The 22,727-nt window shown below is 43.8% G+C and overlaps 2 protein-coding genes across 2 annotated transcripts; one reads left to right on the forward strand and one right to left on the reverse strand.

Moving 5' to 3' along the window:
• The first annotated feature begins 1,129 nt into the window (after positions 1-1,129).
• Syce1 (synaptonemal complex central element protein 1) lies at positions 1,130-10,380 on the forward strand. Its single transcript, XM_055606869.1, has 13 exons — positions 1,130-1,208; positions 5,965-6,027; positions 7,025-7,084; positions 7,395-7,469; positions 7,992-8,039; positions 8,263-8,317; positions 8,484-8,573; positions 8,776-8,839; positions 9,462-9,528; positions 9,605-9,728; positions 9,806-9,916; positions 10,040-10,127; positions 10,315-10,380. Exons 1-13 carry the CDS (start codon positions 1,130-1,132, stop codon positions 10,378-10,380), a joined length of 990 nt encoding a protein of 329 aa, XP_055462844.1.
• Positions 10,381-12,445: 2,065 nt separating this feature from the next.
• LOC129676462 (cytochrome P450 2E1) lies at positions 12,446-21,971 on the reverse strand. Its single transcript, XM_055606794.1, has 9 exons — positions 21,758-21,971; positions 20,792-20,951; positions 18,093-18,242; positions 17,627-17,787; positions 17,127-17,303; positions 16,211-16,352; positions 14,144-14,331; positions 13,518-13,659; positions 12,446-12,752 (listed from the first exon to the last, which is right to left on the reverse strand). The coding sequence occupies exons 1-9, from the start codon at positions 21,932-21,934 to the stop codon at positions 12,568-12,570; spliced, it is 1,482 nt and encodes a 493-aa protein (XP_055462769.1). The 5' UTR covers positions 21,935-21,971; the 3' UTR covers positions 12,446-12,567.
• Between the last annotated feature and the right edge of the window lie 756 nt (positions 21,972-22,727).

Genomic DNA, 22,727 nt, shown 5'->3' on the forward strand with positions numbered 1-22,727 from the left:
TTTGTAAAGATTTATTTTGTGTCCCAGGGTGTGATCTGTTTTAGAAAAGCTTCCATATATATATTTATATATACTAAATACTATATATTACATATAGTCATATATATACATAGCTAATATATATTATATATGTTATATAATATATATGCCAGACTTGGTCCTCAATAAAACAAAGTAAATAATTCTTAAGTTATTATGTTGTTTATTTTCCTATGGCTGTCTCATGCTGGGTTCTTTATTAACAGAGTGTATATAACACAGTGCATCTCTACAAGTTATCAGGAACAATCTGGGAGCCAGGTGTTCACTCGCATATCTAGAGGGCTGCTGTGTGGGATCCAGTGAGCCTTGCTTAGCTGTTCAGGGTAGTTCACCCCACCTCCGGCTCCTTGGGTTAAGAACCCTGAGAGCCCAGTGTGTTCCAGGGCAGATATTTTGAGACCTTTGACTGGGACTGGGGCCAGCAAACTCCCAGACACATGGACTGTTGGGTTATTCTGGTATAAGGTCTGTAGCTGGGCCACAGAGACTACCAGAGATGAGCAAGGTGAGAGTAGTTCCCACTCCCCAGCCCCCAAGGTCAGTGTGGAATGTGCCAGAAGAGCTCAGACCTGGACTATGTCTTGTCAGATGGCTAAGGCATAACACGGAGGGAGACAGCAGGCTTTTTTTTTTTTGTAGTGGTGGTGAATAGTCTCTTGGGAACTGGGCTGTTTACCATGTCCACCGCAGGTCCTTCGGGTTCTTTTCAGCAGCCATCATGGGTCTGATCAATACCACTGTTCTGTCCAAGATTACAAATTTTCTACGTTTGAGCCCGAATCCTAACTCTGACAACCATAATTCTATCCCTAACAACTATAACCCAAACCTCTGTAGAGGGTGAGGCCTTCACGCTTGTTCACTCGCCTCTGAAACTGGCCAGTCACTGCTCGGAAGTCTTTATTCCGTTTATCACGTTTAAATAGGGTTTTTGTTCCGTGTGTGTGTATGGGTGGGGGAAGCTTCAAGTGTGCGCGTGCGCAACAGGTGGCCACGTGGTCCCTAGTGCAGGCTGCAGCTTACTGCGCAGGCGCAGTCTGTAGCAACACCCTCTCAGTGGCTGTGGTACCCGAGGAAGTGTTGCGGTATGGCTACCAGACCGCAGCCGTTGGGTGTGGAGCCGGAGGGATCAGCAGAGCCGTTCCGCGGTCCTGAGGGGGCCGGAGGTAGTGGCTGAAGGGCCCCTGGGTTGGCCTGGCGAGCTGGGGCGTTGAGAGGGCCGCCTGGCGTCGAGGATCGGTGGGTGGGCGTGAGCCGGGGCGCTGGACGTTGGCCGGGATCCCCGCTGACGAGGCCTCCGAGCCAGCCTCCCGGGGTGCCAGGCCTAGCGTGGGGTTGTTGGAGGGCACACGCCTGTCACCTTCAGGCCCCGCCTGAGCTGGAGCCGCCCTTCCCTGTTCAGGGCTCGACGCCATGTTAACGCGATGAGGATGATGGGACCGCATCTGGCCCAAATTACCGTTCTCGGAACTTGGCTGCACAAGCGAGTCTTTAGCTTCTGTCTTTCGGGGTGGTAAAACGACATTTTTATTGTGATAAACTCAAGTTTATACAAAGGCAGAGAACAGGATGGACTTAGGCCGTGACTCTACTGCCCAGCTTTGATGTTTATGACTGTTCGTCTATTTTTTTCCCCCTATCATGCAGTCCCCTGTTTTATAACAGAGCACCTCAGACCAGTGTCATCCATACATGTCTCATGTATGGATCTAGAAGACAAATACTCCAGAAAATAACTGTCGCCACAGCTATATAGCAACGCCAACAGTTCCTTTATCTCAGCAAGTATCTAGTTGATTTTAAAAATTTGCTATTTTCTTTTAGTAGTTTTTATAATGCATTTAAAATTTGCATCGAAATTTACTTACAGACTTTTTTTGAGATTAAATTGATGTATCTCTTAAGACTCTATCATTCCTCAGGAGTCTTCCTTCCTTCCCCTTCACCCTTGACCCAAAAAAAATTCTCTGTGTAGTTTCCCAATCTGGATGGCGCCACAAGTACCCTTAAGTGCTATTTACTGCGCGCCTCAATCCCTGAATTGTTTCTTAGAACTTGAGCATTACTTAATAAGTATTAGCATCTTTTGACAAGAGTTGTTAATAGGTGACTTTTAAAAAACTAGGTGATTCATGTCTGGTTCCTTTACAGTGTGTGGTAGAAGTGATTTCCAATATCTAATCCACCAGAGAATTAAAAATAGGTGTATATAGTGACTATAAAAATTAATACAAATTGCTACCTTATGTGGAAGTTTTATAATCAGTATCAAGTATATATAGTAAAGCTATTTGACTGTGTGTTTTGTCAGTTACTCTAAAAGAAAACTTGTCACAGCTATATAACAGTGCCAAAAATTCCTTTATTTCAGCAAGTATCTAGTTGATTTTAAACATTTGCTATTTTGAAAACAATTTTTTTTAATTTATTATAGTTTATTCAGTTTGTATCCCAGCTGTAGCCCCACCCTCATCCCCTCCCAATCCCTTCCTCCCTCTTCTTTTTCCATGCCCCTTCCTCCCCTTCCACCTGACCCTAGTCTATCAGGTCTCATCAGGACTGGCTGCATTTTCTTCCTCTGTGGCCTGGTAAGGCTGCTCTCCCCCCTCAGAGGGAAGTGATCAAAGAGCCAGCCACTGAGTTAATGTCAGAGACAGCCCCTGTTCCCCTTACTAGGATGCCCACTTGGATACTGAGCTACCATGGGTTACATCTGTGCAGGAGTTCTAGGTTATCTCCATGAATGGTCCTTGGTTGGAGTATCAGTCTCAGAAAAGACTCCTGGGCCCAGATTTTTTGGTCCTTTTGCTCTCTTTGTGGAGCTCCAGGCCCCTCCAAGTTTTTTCTATCTCCCCCTTCTTTCATAAGATTCCCTGCACTCTGCCCAAAGTTTGGCTATGAGTCTCAGCATCTGCTTTAATACCCTGTTGGGTAGAGTCTTTCAGAGGCCCTCCGTGGTAGGCTCCTGTCTTGTTCCTTGTTTTAACTCTTTTATGATGTCTATCCCATTTGCCTTTCTGAATGAGGATTGAGCATTCTTACCCAGGGTCCTCCTTCTTGTTTAGCTTCTTTAGTATGATTATCCTATATTATATGTCTGTCCTATATTATATCCACTTATAAGTGAGTATGTAAAATGTGTATCTTTCTGCTTCTGGGATACCTCACTCAGGATGATCTTTTCTAGTTCCCATCATTTCCGTGCAAATTTCATGATTTCCTTGTTTTTAATTGCTGAGTAGTATTCCCTTGTGTAAATGTACCACAATTTCTGTATCTATTCCTCAATTGAGGGACATCTTGGTTGTTTCCAGATTCTGGCTATAACAAAGCTGCTATGAACATGGTTGAGCAAATGTCCTTGTTGTGTACTTGAGCATATTTTGGATATATGCCTAGGAGCAGTATAGCTGGATCTTCAGATAGCACTATCCCTAATTGAGAAAGCACCAGATTAATTTCCAAAGTGGTTGTACAAGTTTACATTCCCATCAGCAGTGGAGGAGGGTTCCCCTTTCTCCACATCCTCTCTAGCATGTATTGTCACTTGAGTTTTTGATCTTAGCCATTCTGATGGGTGTAAGATGTAATCTCAGAATCGTTTTAATTTGTATCTCCCTGATGATGAAGGATGCTGAGCATTTCTTTAAGTGTTTCTCTGGCATTAGTTATTCCTCTATTGAGAATTCTCTGTTTAGCTCTGTGCCCCATTTTTAAATTAGATTACTTGATTTGTTGTTGTTTAACTTCTTGAGTTCTGGATATTAGCCCTCTGTCAGATATAGGGTTGGTGAAGATCCTTTCCCAGTCTGTAGGCTGTCATTTTGTTCTGACAACAGTGTCCTTTGCTTTACAGAAGATTTTCAGTTTCATGAAGTCCCATTTATTGATTGTTGCTCTTGTGCTGTTGGTGTTCTGTTTAGGAAGTTGTCTCCTGTGCCAATGAGTTCAAGGGTCTTCTCCACGTTTTTTTCCTAACAGGTTTAGTGTGTCTGGTTTTATGTTGGGTCTTTGATCCACTTGGACTTTAGTTTTGTACAGGGTGATAAGTATGGATCTGTTTGCATTTTTCTACATGTAGATATTCAGTTAGATCAGCACCATTTGTTAAAGATGCTATCTTTTTTCCATTGTATGGTTTTGGCTTCTTTGTCAAAAATCAGGTGTTCATAAATGTGTGCATTTATTTCTGGGTCTTCTATTGTATTCTATTGATTCACCACCCTGTTTCTATGCTAGTACCGTGCAGTTTTTATTACTGTTGCTCTATAGTACAGCTTGAGATCAGAGATGGTGATACCTCCAGAAGATCTTTTATTGTAGAGGATTGTTTTAGCGATTCTGGGCTTCTTGTTATTCCATATGAAGTTGAGAATTTTTCTTTCAAGGTCTGTAAAGAATTGTGTTGGTAGTTTGATGGGAATTGCATTGAATCTGTAGATTGCTTTTGGTAAGATGGCCATTTTTACTATGTTAATCCTTCCAACCAATGAGCATGGGAGATCTTTCCATCTTCTGATATCTTTTATTTCTTCAGAGACTGGAAGTTTTTTTTTTTTTTTCCATACAAATCTTTGACTTGATTGGTTAGAGTTACACAAAGGTACTTTATGTCCTTTGTGGATATTGTGAAGGGTATTGTTTCCCTGAATTTCTTTCTCAGCCCATTTGTATTGTGTATACAGGAGGGCTACTGATTTTTTTTTTTTTTTTTTTTTTTGTTAATTTAGTATCCAGCCACTTTGCTGAAGGTTTATCAGCAGATATCATCGACTGTGACCAAGTAGGCTTCATCCCAGGTGTGCAGGGGTGGTTCAATATATGGAAATCCATCAATGTAATCCACCATGTAAACAAACTGAAAGAAAAAAAAGCACATAATCTCCTTAGATACTGAAAAAGCATTTGATAAAATCCAACATTTGTTTATGTTTAAAGTCCTGGAGATATCAGGGATACAAGGACTTACCTAAACATAGTAAAGGCAATATACAGCAAGCCTATAGCCAACATCAAACTAAACAGAAAGAAACTTAAATCAATCCCACTGAAATCAAGGAGAAGGCAAGGCTTCCCACTCTCTCCATATCTCTTCAGCATAGTGCTTGAAGTCCTTGCTAGAGCAATAAGACAATTAGAGGAGATCAAGGGGATTCAGTTTGGAAAGGAAGTAGTCAAAGTATCACTATTTACAGATGATATGATAGAATACATGAGTGACCCCAAAAATTTTACCAGGGAATTCCTACAGCTGATAAAATTTGCCATTTTTAAATACTTACTATAATATATTTTGTTTATAGTCAATGTGTTTTGTGTAAGACTTTCTGGAGCTTTCTAATTGATAATGCCATCAGCCCATTACAGTGATTTTTCAGCTATTTTCTAGTTTTTTTAGCAACATCCTCTCCTCCCCAGGGGTGACTAAACTCAGGCCTTGCATATGCAAAGCGAGCCTGCTGCCATTGAATCACATCCCTAATTTGCTTTTTTGAGACAGGATTTCTATGTAGCTCAAGGTGGACTTGACCTTGTGATGTACTCAGACTGTTGATCTTTCTGCCTCTTTCTCTAATTTCTAAGATTACAGATCTCTACCACCACACCTAGTACCCTCCTGTCTCATACTTTACCTTGTTAACTTGACCCAGCTCTAACAATATTAGCAGCACAATTGGACTAAGTGTAGCACTGCCCTCATTTTGCAAGGATATGTGTGGTGCTATTGTACCCTGGAGGAAAAGGCTAGCCATAAAGGGCCACAGTTGTCTTTTTTGTTCTATTCATTTGGGACAAGGATCAGTAACACTGTTCTGGTTAGAGATCTGTCCTCAGCTAATCTCAGTATCAGCCTAGGTATTGTATCCTTTTCCTGGCCACTTATACTGCTAAGTTTGAATTGTTTGTTTGTTTTCTCCACAGGGCAGCACATGTCCACAGAGAAAATTGAAGACTTAATGGAAATGGTGAAAAGGTTGCAGAAAGGTCATGTGTCTTTTTTGCCTATGGGGCTTACCCCGAGGTTTGAAGTCAGGCAAATGTAGATTAGATTCCAAGCACCACAGTTCACAAAGATAAGTTATTTTATCCACAGTAACTTTCTTTAATGCTGAAATTTGGAGGTGTGTAGAGAGATAGCCCAACAGTGAAGAGCACTAGCCGCTTTTGGAGAGATTTGTCAGGCTTGGTGGCAAGTGCCTTTACCCAATGCACCATCTCACCAGCCCCTTAAATTTTAGTTTTTGAGGGCTGGAGAGATGGCTCAAAGGTTAAGAGCACTGTCTGCTCTTCCAGAGGTCCTGAGTTCAATTCCCAGCAACCACATGATGGCTCACAATCATCCATAATTAGATCTGGTGCCCTTTTCTGGCCTGCAGGCATACATTGTATATATAATAAATACATAAATATTTAAAAAAATCTTAGTTTTTGAACTAAAAAGGGAGCCCTGATGATTCAACAGTATAGAGGCATGAGAGTGAGTAGAAGGCAAAATGTTTTCCCCAAACTGTGTCTCAATCCCCCTTGACTCCACAGCACTCTGTTAGAACCAGAGGTTTTACCAGTAACCCTTTCCACCTCACATCCTGCCACCTTCTGTTTGTTTATCATATTATCCTATTTCATTTTCATTTCCTCCTCAGTGTAGGCCTCTGCACTTTGCACCCTCCACTTTACCCGGAGGGCTTGAGGGCCTTCCTTTCATCATTGATATAAGGCTCACAAGATACTTTTCTATATCTGAGAAGCACTTCCTGACCTTTACCTTTAGACTTTTCCCCTTGCTTCATTTCTCTTGACCGGAGTTTCTACAGCCTGATCCAGTATCTCTATTGGTCTGTTTTTTGTCCCCATACTCCAACTTTGAGACTGTAATGTAGCACCTATACTTATGAGATGCTTAGGAGATTTTTGTTAAGTGAAAGCTGCAGAATTTCAGGCAGGCATACTTTCTACAATGAGTTTCCTTTTTGCCTTGCAGTAGGAAGTCTAGAGCCCCGGATTGAGGTCCTGATCAACCGCATTAATGAGGTTCAACAAGGTAAGCTCAGTGATTGGCTGCTTCCAGGCCAGGCACAGTAAAAAGTAGAAATACAGGAGTTCTTGTTAAAGTATCTATAGTTACTTCATGAAAGCGTAAGTGAAGGGCTCCTTTGCATGTAATGCTGTAGCCATTTGCCTGTGAACATGGACCTTGCTGCCACCTGAGCCCAGCAAGAAGGGCCAGGATTTAGAAAGTCTTGTTTCCTGCTTTGTAAAATCGGGGCCCCTTTAGGTTTTCTTGATGAATATGAAATCTTGTTTATGCTTGAGGCTGTACTTACTAAATGTTTGTCCTCCTTTTTGTTAAGCAAAAAAGAAAGCTGGTGAGGAGCTCGGAGAGGCCCAGACTGTCTGGGATACCCTGCAGAAGGAACTGGACTCATGTAAGTTAACTGAGAGTAGCTAGAGGTTTCCATAATGTCTTAGGCTTCTCCTAATGCAGGCACTTGATATCATCACCAGGACACAGATTCTTCTCTTCTCCAACCTCATGTTCTTCCAGCGTTCCCATCTTCTAATAGGAGAGTTCTGGGAATGCCGTTGAGGACATTTCTGCCTTGAGTTGTTTGTAGGGATGATTCTCCATGTATTTATTACCTCAGATAACACAAGTTCCTGCCTCCCATCACTAGTTCTGCATTACTGGAAAGGTCTTAATCATCTTCCATTACCTGATCACGTAGCCCTTTTGATTGATGTTGTTCTTCCCAGTCCTAATGGCTATCACACGTGGTCCTCACATACATCTTCTGTGAAAGTTAGGGCACATTGTGTTTACAGGAGTGTGGGTACCAAAGGGCTGGGAAACTGAGTTATGATAACAGCTATACCTTGCCTCTCACATGACTGTCCTTGGCATTTCTGTGATTGGTCCCTAATGCTTGAACCTTCATTATGCTTTCTAGTACATGAAGAGAAGGAGCGTCTGAAGGATATCTTGAACAAAAAGCAAGGTATTCCCATATTCTCCATTTCCAGTCTTTGTGGTACCCTGCCTAAGCCCACTCTCTCTAGTAACTAGAACCTGACCTTGTGAACTTCCTATGACTTTTACCAGACCGGAAAAATGTCAGAGTCCCCTCAGGTGTTCAGAGACTTGATGTGATCTGTTTTGTTTCATCTGCCAAATTAGCTGCCTTAACAAGCATCCAGAGGGCCCTGTTGTTACCCTTACAGAAACCCTGAGGATTATGCGGCTGCACTGCCAGGAGAAGGAAAGTGAGGCAGAGAGGTAAGATACCAGGCCTGCAAAGGCCTCCCTAGTGTTCCTGCTACCTCCCATATCACCTGCTGTGTTAGACACAGACCTGAATACAGAAGAACAGAACAGACGCTTCCAACTCTCCCTCCAGGAGTGTCATTCAGAGAACACAGCTGAGTGTTGATTTCTTTCCCAGGAAGCACAGCATGTTGCAGGAATGTAAAGACAGGATTTCTTTCCTGAACTCTCAGATCGACAATGAAAAGGACAAACTAAGACGACTGAGGTAAACCTCAAGGCATAAGGCATGGGGATGCGCTCTAGGTACAGTAATGCCATGGATGAACCAGAGGAGCTGGCCAGGTTTAGTAAAGGGGACAAAGGTGTTCCTTGTGGAACAGCGGGCATGCACAAAGTCCCTGAGTGCTATACAGACTCAGGCCTGGGCCAAGCTTCGTGGCAGCTCATGGCCTGTGGTTGGCTTCTAGGTTGGATTTTGAAGAACAGCTGGAGACTTTGATGAGCCAACATAAGGACCTCTTGGAATTTCATGTGAGTCATACAAAGCTGTGCCACTTACCATGCTTTGTCTCTATGCAAGCCTTGGTGGTCCTGCTGTCTGTCACCCTAAGCCAGCCCCTGTGACCACCCTTGGTGTCCTCACGGTTGGTGTTTCACATTCACTTGTGTTGCCGTGTCCATTCAGTGTTCTGGTGGTGCCATGAGAACACCAAATGGAGTCATCCACTGAGCATATCCATGGATGTGTATGAGATGATCCCAGATACAGTAGAGATATCACAGGACAAACAGTTGACATTTACCCCTGGGAGTTCCCAGACAGCCGGTAGGGAAATTAGTTGAATGTCAGAAGAAAAGAGAGGAAGAAACGCTAGTAGCTAAATCCTCAGAGAGTGGCTCAGGACTGTAGATTTGCAGATTTTAGGGCTTCAAATACTTCCCCTTGAAACTGTTTTTAGGGTTAAAGGGTCCAAGAAGAGGGAATAACGAGGTCAGTTCCCCTGAGGTTATGCCATGGCTGGCATGCATTGGGGGCCGGGGCACTAGGCAGTGAAACTTACTGAGGGGATAATGACTAAGTCTATACAGGCTTCTCTGAAACACGAGGAGGCCAGGGGATCTGGACAGGTCTCCTTTTTGTGCTACCCCTCAGAAGCCTGAACACTTGGCAAAGGAGACGGATGATTTGGACAGCAGCAAGGAGCAGCTGCTCAAGGAAGGTGAGATCAGGGCAGAAGGGTGGCCCTCACGTGCACCATCCTGCCCTCACGTGCTCATTACATTTTCTCTCTGTAGAGAAACTGATCGAGTTAAAGCTGGAGGATGTGAAACATCGGCTGTTTGCTGTGTGTGGGCCTGAGGAGTCTTCCAGCTTTGCTGATGGGCTCTTCCTCCGAAGCCACGAGGCAGCTGCAGCAATGTGAGATGGAGGGTGGGGAAGGAGGAAGAAAGCTTCGAGGTAGCATGCCCAGGGCTGACTTCTTTCCCCACCTCCAGGCAGATGTTCAGGGAGGAGAACCAGAAAGCTGAGGAGCTCCTCGAGGCTGCAGCTCAGCACCACCAGCAGCTGCAGGAGAGGTGCCAAGAGCTACAGCAGAAACGGCAGATGTAAGCACGGAGCCCCTTCCCAGGAAGATGAATGACAGCTATTGTCCCTATTCCGCCTATACGTCTCTTCATACTTTCTCAGTTTTCCTGTGTCCATTCTCCTTGTCCACTCTTCCTTAACAGGCTGAAAGAAGAAGTGGAAAAGCATGGGTTACAGATCCTTTCTCAAGTTCAGAATATGCAAGATGAAGGAGACAGCTTACAGAGGATGGTAAATCTTGGGGCAGAAGGGAAAGGAGAATAGTGGAAGTCTCCAGAGTGTAGTCTGTGGAAAAGGGCATTCCTACTACAGGAGGCACAGCTAAGGCAAAGGTGTAAACACATGGTAGCATGGGCATAGAAAAGTGGAAGGGGGTGGTATGAGCATGGAAAAATGCCTGGGCCTTTACCTTCTACAGGCCAGTCCCAAGCCCTTAGGAGTCCATGAGGAGAAAGTCCAAGAGCACCCACCAAGCAGGACCTGATGCCCTCCTCAGCCTGGAGGAATACTAACCTCAACATCACATGAGGCTGTTTGAAATAAAGGAGCTTTTTTGTAGAACTTGCTTCATCAGAGTATGTGCTGAGTAGAAGAAGGTGATGGGCCAACCCTCTCAAGTATTTGAACTTGGAGATGTCTTGGCTCAGTTTTGAATCTCTACTGGCTACATAGGTCCACACTGTAGGCCCTAAGTAAATGCTTTTCCTGTCTGTTGCTCACCATGAGTATCTGACACACTCTTCTGATCTTGGACAGAGGGTACAGATCTGGACTTTCTCCCAGCCTCTGTGAAGCTACCCAGTAGTTTAATTCTTTCATGTAGGCCCAGATAGCATAGACTTCGAAACAAAAGGAAGATACATCATCCACTCTTAATGCATGTTATCATCCACCTCATTCTTTAAGCAAATAAATGAAATTTGAGTCTGTGTGTGGTCTACAGTGTTCATAAGCAATCCTAAACTGTTGCAAGGAACATCCTAAACTAAAAATGTTCTTTTGTTTGGGGAGGACATAAATTGTAGACCTTCCCCACTCATCTTTAGTTCCAATGGGTCCTTGTTTGGTTACCATTTGTTTTGTGGGTTTTCTGGTAAGATGGAAATGAATGTATATTCAGCCCAAATATGGAAGGAGACAAAAGGAAAGATTTAGTCAAATTCAACTCCATGAATAAATGAGTTAGCAGGGTGATTGACAAGAGCAAGCATAGTCCAGAGGCAGCTATTCCATTTTAAGTCTTGCCTCAGTCAGTTTTTTGACACAGGGTTTCTCTGTGTGTAGCCTTGGCTGTCCTGGACTCACTTAGTAGACCAGGACCTCCAATTCATAGAGATCTGCCTGCCTCTGCCTTCTTGAGTGCTGGGATTACAGGTGTGCGGCACTGTGCCTGACCAGTTTTTTTTTTTTTTTTAAACATCTGCTAGAATGTAACATTTGGGAATTGAGTGGAATCCCAGAAGAGGATCTGTGGGTCTCCTGAAGGTCTTTTGATACTTTCCTCCCATGCCAAAGTGAATGCTAACAGCCCTATTCTCATAGACCTTGATATCTGCTGTGTAGCTTATTCATTACCATGATTCAGGAACAAAGTTTCCTATAGGTTATCACAATTACTGTATTTTTAAGATGGGCATGGACATGCCAAGTGTGGAAGAAATATGTACACTAAAGAGCAAAAGTAATTTTTTAAAGGCCAGACTAATTCTCCTAAAGAACTGTACTCCTGTTTTATTTGTTTCTGTTTTGAGACAGAGCCTCTTTGTGTAGTCCTGGCAGGTTTGGAATTCGCTGTGTAGATCATGCCTACCTCAAACTCGCAGAGTTCTGCCTGCCTCTGCCTCCTGAGTGCTGGGATTAAAGATGTATGCCACCATGCTTGGTTTGCAACTGTACATGTAAAGTTAATGCTACTTCCTCAGAAGACAACCAGACTTGAGCCGTCTCAGGCTTTACCACTGAATGAATATAGTTAGTGACTCTCTTGACCTAGTGGCCAGATGCTGCTACAATTATTTAACGGCCCTTAGAGCTACACATGTTCTATCTCTCCCTGTCACTTCAGAATTTCCATAATGGTAATCTCTTAAATTGAAACCTCTCTGCCCTGAAGCAAATTTTAAAATTACACATTTTTCCTGGAAGCACTCTTGCCATCATAGAGTCATGATGATCCAAGCAATGTCAATGGGCCCACTGTTGTGTTATCTGTTAACTTTGGGTTTCAGTAGTGCCCTAAGGTAGAGAGGTGGAAAGTAGGGTCAGCATAAAGCTGTTCACATTATAATCCCAAGAATGTATGAATATATTACTCTATATTGTAAGAGAACTTTGAATATATCATTAAATTCAGGGTCTTGAGATGGGCAGATAACCAGGATCATTCACGCATATTCAAACAAATTTTTTTTTTTTCAAACAAATTCTTAAGTCAGGGACAGACAAATTGGAAGATGTTATGCTACTGGCTATGAAATAGCATTCACTCACTGGGGAACTTTTACACAGTCAAGGGAACAAGGCTCTCAACATTAAATCCACAACTAACATATAATTCATCAAGATTTTATTTATTCCTTTCTGTTCCATTTTATGATAACTCTATATACTTGGATTAAAAAAACAACACAAGGGATGATAGTGCGTAGCCATCTCAGGCAGTTTCCAGGTCTCATGAGCGGGGAATAACACAGAGTTTATATTGGGGTGGGATGCTGCCAAAGCCAACTGTGACAGGACTGAGGTCTATATCCTTAGGGTCAACCAGAGACTTCAGATTAAAATGCTGCAGAATAACAGACAAGAGCAGAAACAACTCCATGCGGGCCAGGCCTTCTCCAACACACACACGCTTTCCTAGAAGTAAGAACAGTGCTGATCAGGTACTGAGGGATCTTCACAGAGCTAACACTTCTACCATTAAGGGATTGGGAGTGTGGAAGGAGGCTTCAGGCACACCACCTGAAAGTAGGATTCACTGTCCTGCTCATTGGTCCCTGAACCTGAGTGGTCATATGTTAGAGAACAAAAATGTCAGTGATATTGGCTCATTCAGGGACCAGCTACACCACTCATCCAGACCTGATGCACGAACAAGTGGTAGTTTAAGGAAATGGGCCCAAAGCTTTTCTGCCATCATTTCAGGAAGGTGGGACAGGTGAAGCCCATGCAAACATAGGCTGTTAAAATGATCAAACCAGCTGTGGGATCATCCTTTACTGGAACCCTAGGTGAGGCCTTGGATGGGAAGGTCCAGAATCTTAGGAAGAGTCCAAGAAACTAAAGAATAGAGTTTAGTAATTTTTGTTGACACTTATGAAGAATTAGGTAATACAGTTTTGAGAGCTTTTTAACTGAGTCTTGTTAGAGTAGCAACAGATGAACAATTAGAAAAATGTCCACTCTATGATAAAATAATCTACCCGGAACACATTTCTAGAACTCCTGGTGAAATATTTGACTTCTCTGAAATGGGAGGAATGTACTTGGGTTATATGTTACAAGAGCATGATGGAATTGGGATGGTAGTCCTCATTTAGTATGGGGAGAGCACATGGAGCTAAGCATAGGATTGAAGAAGACAATTTCCCAGGGAAGGCATGACCTATGAACTCTGCTTACCTGCAGAAAATGGCTTGAAATAGTCACTGTACTTGAACTTTCCATTTTCATCCAGAAAATGCTCAGGTTTAAACTTCTCTGGATCTGGAAACTCTTGGCTGTCATATAAAAGGGAGTCCAGAGTTGGAATCACAACTGTACCCTGGAAGAAGTAGAAGTTTTATCAGTCAAGTTAACAAAACACAGGCTTTCATCTGGAACACCAGTGATGAGGGCTGCTGGAATTTTATATTCTGTAGGATAGCATGTTTTTAATTTGCAGGGTTGTTCATTTAAGGACTATATAAAAAAGAGCCAGGGATCAGGTCTAAAGGAAGAGGAAGACCCTATATCTTTCATAGAATGGGTCCCAGGCTGGGTTGCTGCTGCCATGGATCTCAGAGTTAGAATGTCCACAACTCCTCTGAACAAGCTGAGATATTTTCCATGATTCCCACTTTTTTGGTTATGAGGTTTTGGGGTGATTGTATGAAGTGTTCTGTAGGGCATGAATGAATGCTGGCGTATTCCCACATCCAGCCATATAGGCTGGTCAAAGGTGCTCTTGCGTCCCTATCCTGAAGGGCAACCTAGGTAGTAGACTAACAGGACCAAGCACATGGAGAGCTCTCCAGCTCATGCCTGACCTTGGGGATGACATATCCTTGGAACACAGAATCTTGGGTGGCTTCATGGGGCAAGTTGGAAGGGACAAGACTGATGAATCTCTGAATCTCATGCACCACGGCATCCATGTAGGGCATCTCCATTCTGTCTCCGAAAGCAGGGGCACGGGTTGGCCCGAGAACCCTGTCAATTTCTTCATGAAGTTTCTCTGCCAAGATACGAATGAGATGAATTTAAAGTGTTAGTTTTAGAATTGATGTCTACCTTCCATCACCCGTATGGATACAGAACCACTTCCATCTACCTGCTCACCTAGCTGCCCATTTAACCTACCCGCTTTCCATCCGCCTACCTATTCATTTACCCATGTCTCCACACTCTAAGCTACTCATTTACCCACTCATCCAATCGTTCAAGGATCCCCAATAACTCTCTCCTCCCACACATCTATCTAATTATTCTTTCATCCATCTGCCAAGCCACCCATTGTATGTTTTATGAAGCACCTTAAATGTCATTTATAATCCCCATGTACTTTGAATTGCACACAAAAGTCAATGGGAGCTAAGATTTGTGAGATTATTCACAGTTGATAGGAAGTTCGGGCATCCATTGTCATAGCTGGTGATAGTTTTCCCAATTCTCTTCATATCAGGAGTAGAGATAAAAGGGCCTTGCAAATGTCTTCTTAAAGAGAAATCTTTGCATTATCACCCTAAGCTGGTTTATTATTGTTAAAAATAGGAAGAGATTGACAGACTAGAATATAGGTCTTGAAATCTGAAAGTCTCTGTGATCATGACAGAGGCAACAGTAGCCTTTGTCAAGTTCCTTGGTCTTTCTGTGTTTGGGATTTACTACGGGACTTTATAATATATGAAGTGAATAAAGCAAGCTCCGTTCGGAGGTGTATAGTATGGTATAATAGTAAGGCATGCACAACATATGAGTTATGTGTTGATATGTAGTTAATGTTAGATATCCAAATCACACGGGAGTGTTACACAGTGGTCCTAAAGCATTGCCATATCTGGGAGGTGAGGCAGACACGTGTGAGTTAGTGGGCTCTAGCTAGCCATAGAATGTTTTATTGTTTAAGAGCTCCGAAGCAAACCACAGAATGTCAATAGAGGTTTAATGTGGTAATGGATGTATAGGTGCCTGCCATATTTACTTTCTCTTTGTCTATATTAGAAATTAATTATATTAATAATTAAAAACGTTAAGGTGTATGTTTCCTTAGTATAGTAATAAAAGTTATAACTACTGTAATTTGTACATTTTCTTCTTTGGACTTTAGTCACTTTCCATTTTCATTTTCCTGTGTGATATGAAAAGTCAGAGGCATTGTTGACAGAAAGGCTAGAGCTCAAATCTTGGCCCTGGACCAGACAGACACACAACCATGTTCTTAGGAAACATTGCTTTTTATGTAGTGGCTGCCCAGATCTATGCCCCGCTCATAGGATAGCAGGGTTTAATGCCTTTGAGTACCTTTTTCTTAGGTTGTCAGCCCCCTCAATTCTTCTACTAAAGGCGAGGCCTATTGGCTTACATGGAGGATCATCACACTGCCTCTGTCTGGAAAATGTATGTACGACCCTCTGCATATCAGTCCCTTGTGCCTGCTTCAGGCACAGAATTCTTTCTGCCCCAAAGCCTTGAGGAGAAAGTGAAGTGGATTTAGGATAGCCTTGATTGCTTCTCTTTCAATTTCCACTTCCGAGTCCCCTGACTTGAGATGCTCCAGGATGACTCCAGCCTGAGCCCTTTCCCTGTAAATCCAAAAAGCCTTTCTCAGGGGAAACTTTCTCCATTCTAAATTATTTGTGGAGCAGAGCACAGACTCATTCCCCTCTCCATTTCAGCACAGGGCCATAAGCCTCCCAGTGGGGTGTGGGGGGAGAGCCAGTCTTCAGCATATTAGGCCCTGGCGCATGCAAGGTCATGTACTCTTAAAGCTCATTGAGTGATGCTGGGACACTGAAGGCAAGCGATTGGCCACAGAACAACAGCCTGAACTGCACAGGGTGACCCTGACAGGGCTCAGTTGTACCACATGGGAGTTTGGCTTCTGATTCATGTACCTTCAACCTCGGGATATTTCAGGAGAATCAGGAGCCCATATCGCAGAGTTGTGCTGGTGGTCTCTGTTCCTGCAAAGAACATGTCGGCCAAAGTCACAGAAATATTTTCCATTGTGTATGTGGGTTCTTGGCTGTGTTTTTCCTGTGAAGTTGGAGACAGATAGGTATCTGGTGAGATCTTTTTTAGGTGTAAGAAGGTGATGCTTATTGCTCCTCATCAGAGAGGAACCAGGTTATGCCAGACTCCTAGTACCACCAGGAAACAGCCTTTTCTACCTCATGATAAGGGAAACTGAGGCTCCCAGGAAACAAGCTAGACATGGGAATGGGTTTCTTAACTTGGGTCTCATCTTGGTCAGTAGTGCCAGAGTTATTTAATAATGATAATGACCTTTAAGCTGTACAGACTAGTCTCAGCCTCTTTTCCAGCTCAAGGCTCTGTTTTATGGATACGGGGCAGGGAGAGGCTGAAGTGATGGCAAAGACTCTCAAATGGAAACCATCTACAAGAAATCAACATAGGATTTTACATTTTTTCATGCCATCAGAGCAAGAAAGTAAGAGATAGTCCTAGAAAAAGCTTAGAGGCTGTGGGAATATAAAGGCAAAAAGGCCTAGAACTCTGGAAGCCAAGGAAACTTGGGTAATAAACACACACACACAAAATCTAGTATTGCTGAAGTGGTTTCAGGCAATACCAGATTCCCCAAAGGGTTGCAGTTCATCTTGGCCTGGAGGAAGCCTCGGCCTTCCAAAAGTAACCAGAGAAGAGCAGGGTGATCATGCCGAAGCCAAGTTTCTGAAATATCAAGAACCTCAAAATGCAGCCAAGGTGCTCAGTGTGAACACCAGAGTGGTTCATAAAGTGAGAACCAGATGCACTCTGCCCATCCAGCAAGCCCATCCTGTCCAGTACCTTCTGCATCTCTATGAGCAGACAGTCAGTCACATCGCGGGGGCAGTTGGAGTCCAGGGACTGCAGATTTTCCTTGGCTTTCTCAAGTGCATACTGTCTTATTTCAGCCACATTTTTAATTATTTTCCTATGGCTTCCAGGTAGGTATCGTAGATATTCCGAAAAGTTATTGTAAAGCTAGGGAGAACGAAAACCACATAAGTAACAAGAACCAGCAAACAACGAATTTATGGTTGTCTTTGTCATACTGTTTAGAATATTGGGTCCACCAGTGTCTTTTGGAGGCATGGTTCTTCAGGTAGTGTGGGTGGGAATGTGTGTATGCAAGTCTACACAGGTACTGAAGTGAGAAGGCTGCTGAACCAGCCTAGTCAAATGCTCTCCTGAGCGTTTCTGTAATTTGCTTTTCTAGGCCCGTCTCTCTCACGCAACCTGAGTATTTCTTCTTCTGATGTAAACAGTGCAACTGAAGGTCCATGGAAAAGGAAGAGCCTGCTTACCTGGATCCAGGGAGTACTTAGCAGGTAGAAGTTCTCATTGAACATACTCATGAGCCTCAGACACTGCTTGTCATTGTAATCAAAACGTCTGTGGAAGAGGATATCCGCAATGACATTGCAGGGGGCACAGCCAATCAGAAAGGTGGGGTCAAAAGGCTGTCCTGGAAAACAGGTGAGGAGTGTGAGCACCTCACCACGGCCTTCACCAGCCGATCCAGTCTTCCATGGTGCGTGTTTGAGCCTCTGACTGTCTTCACTTTTTAATGCTATTTAGGGCCTAACAGTCACAATTGGCAGTCACTTCTGCTCTCCTGGAAAGAGTTGGGACTCAAATGGAGGAGACAGTGTCTGGGGACCAACTTGACCTCACCCTTCCCCAAGGTTTATTTTGCTGCCAACTGCCTCCAGGTTGTTCAGGGTCCTTGGAAGCCCAGCCACAATTCCTCCCGACTGTGGAGATACAAACCCTTGGTCTTCTTGAGCTCCTCCACCAGGAAGCGTGCCTCCTTTTGGATTCGGGCCTCATTCCCCTGTTTCCCCATTCCATAGTCTCGAAGGATGGTTAAGGAAAACCTCCGGACGTCCTTCCAAGTGGGTCCATTATTGAAAATAATCCCTAAGAAAAAGGGATCAACCAGGGCTACTTACAAGTACCCAATTCTTGGAGAAGTAGGGGAGGAGGGGGAAATGGTCTTGGGTAGAAGAAGCACAAGAAAAGGAAATGAACAGGCTGTGTTTCACAGTTGTTGCTTCTTAGCACCAGCTTCTTTTCTTTGGTTTCATACTTTGCCCTGAACCTTTACCATGCTAAGTAAACCGCAGGCGGCTATTTCTAAACAGGACCCTCCTTTTCTGCCTACTCATAAAATTCTTAAGCAGCATTTCTGAGCTCATGGGTTTTAACCTTTACAACACAAGCATTTCAACTCATGGCTTTCTGGTTTCAAGATTTAAACGTCAAATCAATCTCAAACTGGACTTCCCAGTTTGAGTACATTAAGATGGAAAGACTGAACACTATCTCTTCTCAATGAAAAGTTTGGGGTACTTTCCCTCCAAACAAAACGTGTTGTTTCCTAGAACATGGCCTGGTGACCCCATGAATACATTGGAAATCAACTACCCTGAAACTTTTTTTTTTTTTTTTTTTACTTCCATCTCTAGCTCAGCTAATTCTGTGAGCATTTCTCATTCTTCAAAACCGAATCTAAGTCATCCTGACTAACGGCTTATTAGTTGTCTCTTGGAGCTCTTAGAGCCCCTTGGGGCCAGTTCAAGGTATCCAGGGCTAGCCCCACCCAGTCTTACCCGGCTAGCTCTTGCCTCGAAAAGCCCTTCAGGCTTCTCCACACTGCAGGAGTCCTTCCAACCCCTTCTCTTACTTTTTCTTCAATAAGTAGCGTTTTGGTATCTACTGTGTCTAAGGACCTGCTAAGCTCTGAACATTCTAAGACCAAGGATGATAAGTCATATCTACACGGGATGCAGTGCTTGCATCTCAGAATCTCTTAATCTCTCCCACATTGACAGTCTAGCCACGTGTGAGACGCTCGGTGAAACATCCTGAAGACCATGTGGAACTTTTCAGGGGACACATGGTCTAAAGAGCTTTCTAGAACAAGAGATGGCCAGCCTGCAAGCAGAAAGGGATGCCTGTGGCATAACCTATGTTTCAGTTTTACCCTGAAGGCTGGAGGAGTGACCTGATGGCTGAGAGAGTAGCAGAGCTGACAGCCTACCACTGCAGCAAGGGGCTCTTTCACTAGGTTGGCTGTCCAAGTGAGAATCACATTTTCTCAAATGACTCATGCAGTTATCTTGGTGCATTGCCCCGCGCCTGTGCTTAATCTTACAATATTAGAAAACAGTCACATAACAACCCCTTACCTAAGGCTCAGCTGATTTTACATGCCACTCTGGGCTGTGTGGGATACATAAAAATAGGATTTTGGAGCTCCCAGGCAAGGGCAGCAGACACCTCTTGAATCTAGCCTGTGGAGAGGCAGACCCTAATTGCGCCAGCCCATTTCCGGAACTGAGCTAGAGGACACATAAAAGGTTGTGCCCTTTCCAGCAGATCCTTGCCACCTTGCTTGGTACCTCTTCAGTAACTCCTATATCAAGGCCAAGGACTGATATAGTTACTTCTGTTATTTCTTTTCTTTTTCTTTCTTTCTTTCTTTCTTTCTTTCTTTCTTTCTTTCTTTCTTTCTTTCTTTCTTTCTTTTTTTTGTTTTTCTGAGACAATACAGAAACTCACAGTACTGATTGAGGAACATCAAAAGTTACTGCTTGAGGTAAAATAGTTTTGGAAACACAAATTGGGAAGCCAAGCTAGACAGTGAGAGTAAGACATAAAGCTGAGAAAGCTTTGGTATAAAATCTTACACAAAAGGAAAAAACTTTGTAGAAGTTTGGCACCAGTGCTGACTCAGGCAGAATCATGGGACACTTTATCTCTCATCTGGTTTGGGATACCTGGAGTGAGAAGGAGGAAGCAAGGAGGTACAGACAAGGTGGAGGCTGGGCAGGAAGGTGGCGCCAGTGAGCTGAAGGTATCCCTGGTTCTGGGTGCCCACACTCAATAGAAGATGGAGCTGTGAAAGCACAGAAAAATTAGCATCCTGAACTTCCCTTCTGCAGGAGGGAACACGTGAGCAAGATTCAGGGCAGAACAGCTCTCTCTCTCTCTGGAGATCACTAGCTACAATAGAAGAAAGCAAATACCTAAAGCCTGGTCCTTCCCTGCAAGCAGAGTGCCAGGCAGGTTTAGGAACCCCATAGTAAGTGAAAGGACCTTAGTATGTAGAACCAGCTACACCTCAGAGACAGTTGAGGCTGAGTGGAAGAGAAATGTAGAAAAGCACAAGGGCCGGAGAAGGAATCCTTTGGGGAAGACTTCCTGGGTCCAGAAACAGCCCATCTGCCATTCTCTGCAAGTTGGTCAGTGGTCTGGGGAGGGCAGGGCCTGGAGGTCTCACTGGGTTTACAGTGCCTGCCCAGTACGAGTCTAAAAGCAGCTTTCACGCAGGCGCAAGCCATTTTCTGAGCCTTTGCCTTTTTTCTTCGTTCTGTTGCTGTCACTAAGATTTGGGGGATCAAATGGTACTCACATTACTCTCCCCGTTAATTTGCCCCCTCCAAAGGCCCAAGAAGCCAACTCACCCTTGTCCTTGTACTCTCGGAACACAGGAATGTCTCCTCGGCCGGCGAACTCCATCTTGTGGTTCAATAGCACCTCCTTGACAGCCTTGTAGCCATGCAGGACCACGATTCGCTTTGAGCCCAGATGCAGCGTGAACACTGGCCCGTAGCGCTTTGACAGCTGCAGGGATCAATTCACAGAGTGGACCAGGAGGTAGACAGGAGTCAGCCTGCTTTAGACTTCCCTCATTCCCTGTTATTGTTCCTGTTCTCCACAAGAGTTAAAGGGATTTGGGGGAAAGGCCATTTTTGTTTTGTCGGATGCAGGGACACTCTCTCCACTTGACGTTGCTGGGTTTGCAGGGGACATTCCTTCCATCTAGACACAATTCTCTTCTCTGTGGCTGTTTAATCAATGCTAACACTCATCACCTTTCTGTCTGATCCTAAAGTTAAGGCTCTACTAGCCAGGCTATCGCCAGCTAGCTTGGAGTCAACGATCCTGAAGCCTGTAGCTACCCTACCGCATGCAAAGACAACCCTTAACCCAGGCACCAAGCCTCAGTTTCACACCTGGTAGCATTTTGGTTCTGGTTAGCCCATGCAATGTTCAGAGCATTGGCAAAAGGCACACGCTGTTATTTTGGCGAATCACAGTTGGCTCAACATTTCCCCTTTTAGTCTGTTGTTTGACACAGGTGGACACCAGCCAGGGTACACCTGTTGTTGTATCAGTTGTCACATAAGGACACCAGCAACGTCAGTCTCTCACAATCACTTCAACTGCACAGGGGCTCTGGGCCTGCAGGGCAGTGCTCACGGTGGGTGTTCCATGCCCAAGATGGACTGGCCTGTTAATTCAATATCATGATAATCTGCCATTGAATAACAACTGACAACTGAGGTTGTCATATTAACGGAGGTTAATATGTATATTTCATATCTAAACTCTAACTTGTTTTCTTAATGCAGCAATATTTCTCTTACCTTGGTGAAAGACTTGGGGATATCCTTCAAATCCAGCTGGAAAATGTTTCCAAGGATAGGAACTGGGAAGGGTCCTGGGGGCAGGTTCCAGCTGCTATAGATCTGCTTCCAGATGGATATGATGAGGAGGGTGGCCGCCCATACCAGCAAGGCAATGGTGATGCCAAGAACAGCCATGGTGCTTCTGGGGCCCTGTTGTAAACTTGTAGGAATTTCCCAAGGGAAACCAAAGATTTTATAATGTGTCTTTGAGAAGGAGGGTGCCTCATCAGCCAATAACACACTCTTTTCCCTTGGCCTAAGGCACTGGTTTATTATTAGCTGCAGTTGGCCATCATTTCAAAGGCGGAACCTTGTAGCTGTTGCCTCTTAGAAGTTGTGTCTACTGATCTGACATGGATGAGGCTGGGCTCTGCCGATACTCTGGTTGCTGGCACCAGTGACAGCGCTGGTGAGTACATGCATGAACACCTCACCAACCCATAGGCCAGTCCTGGGGGTGGGAGGCTGTCCTGCCTCTTGACACTGGTCAGCATAGTGGATATGCATTTAGATCAGTGGCAAAAAGTTTGCACTTTTTGTTTGTTTGCTGGGGAAAGGCCTAAATAGTGAAGTGGATCTGGGGGAGAAGAGAGTGGAGGGTGGGGGAACTTTGGTCTGGATGTATTGTATGAGAGAAAAAAATAAACTTACAAAAAAAAAAAAAAAAAGATGACACCTGCTTTGGTAGGTTAGAAGAGTTAAAATTAATAAGCAGAGGGCAAAACCACAACTTTGGTTTGAAGGCCAGAGCAGTCTGCATTACTAATAATTTATTCAGAGAACATTTGGATTAGAATACTGTGTATGCTGTACAGCATTTTATATAGAATCATGAGCCATATAAATAGAATATTATATATAGAATCATGAGCCATATAAATGATTCAAAAATCCATTATTTAGATCCACTGTTATGTTTTCTAATGCA

Source organism: Psammomys obesus, unplaced genomic scaffold (assembly GCF_907164565.1).
Source record: "Psammomys obesus unplaced genomic scaffold, mPsaObe1.curated_primary_1811, whole genome shotgun sequence".
NCBI classification, from domain to species: Eukaryota; Metazoa; Chordata; class Mammalia; order Rodentia; family Muridae; genus Psammomys; species Psammomys obesus.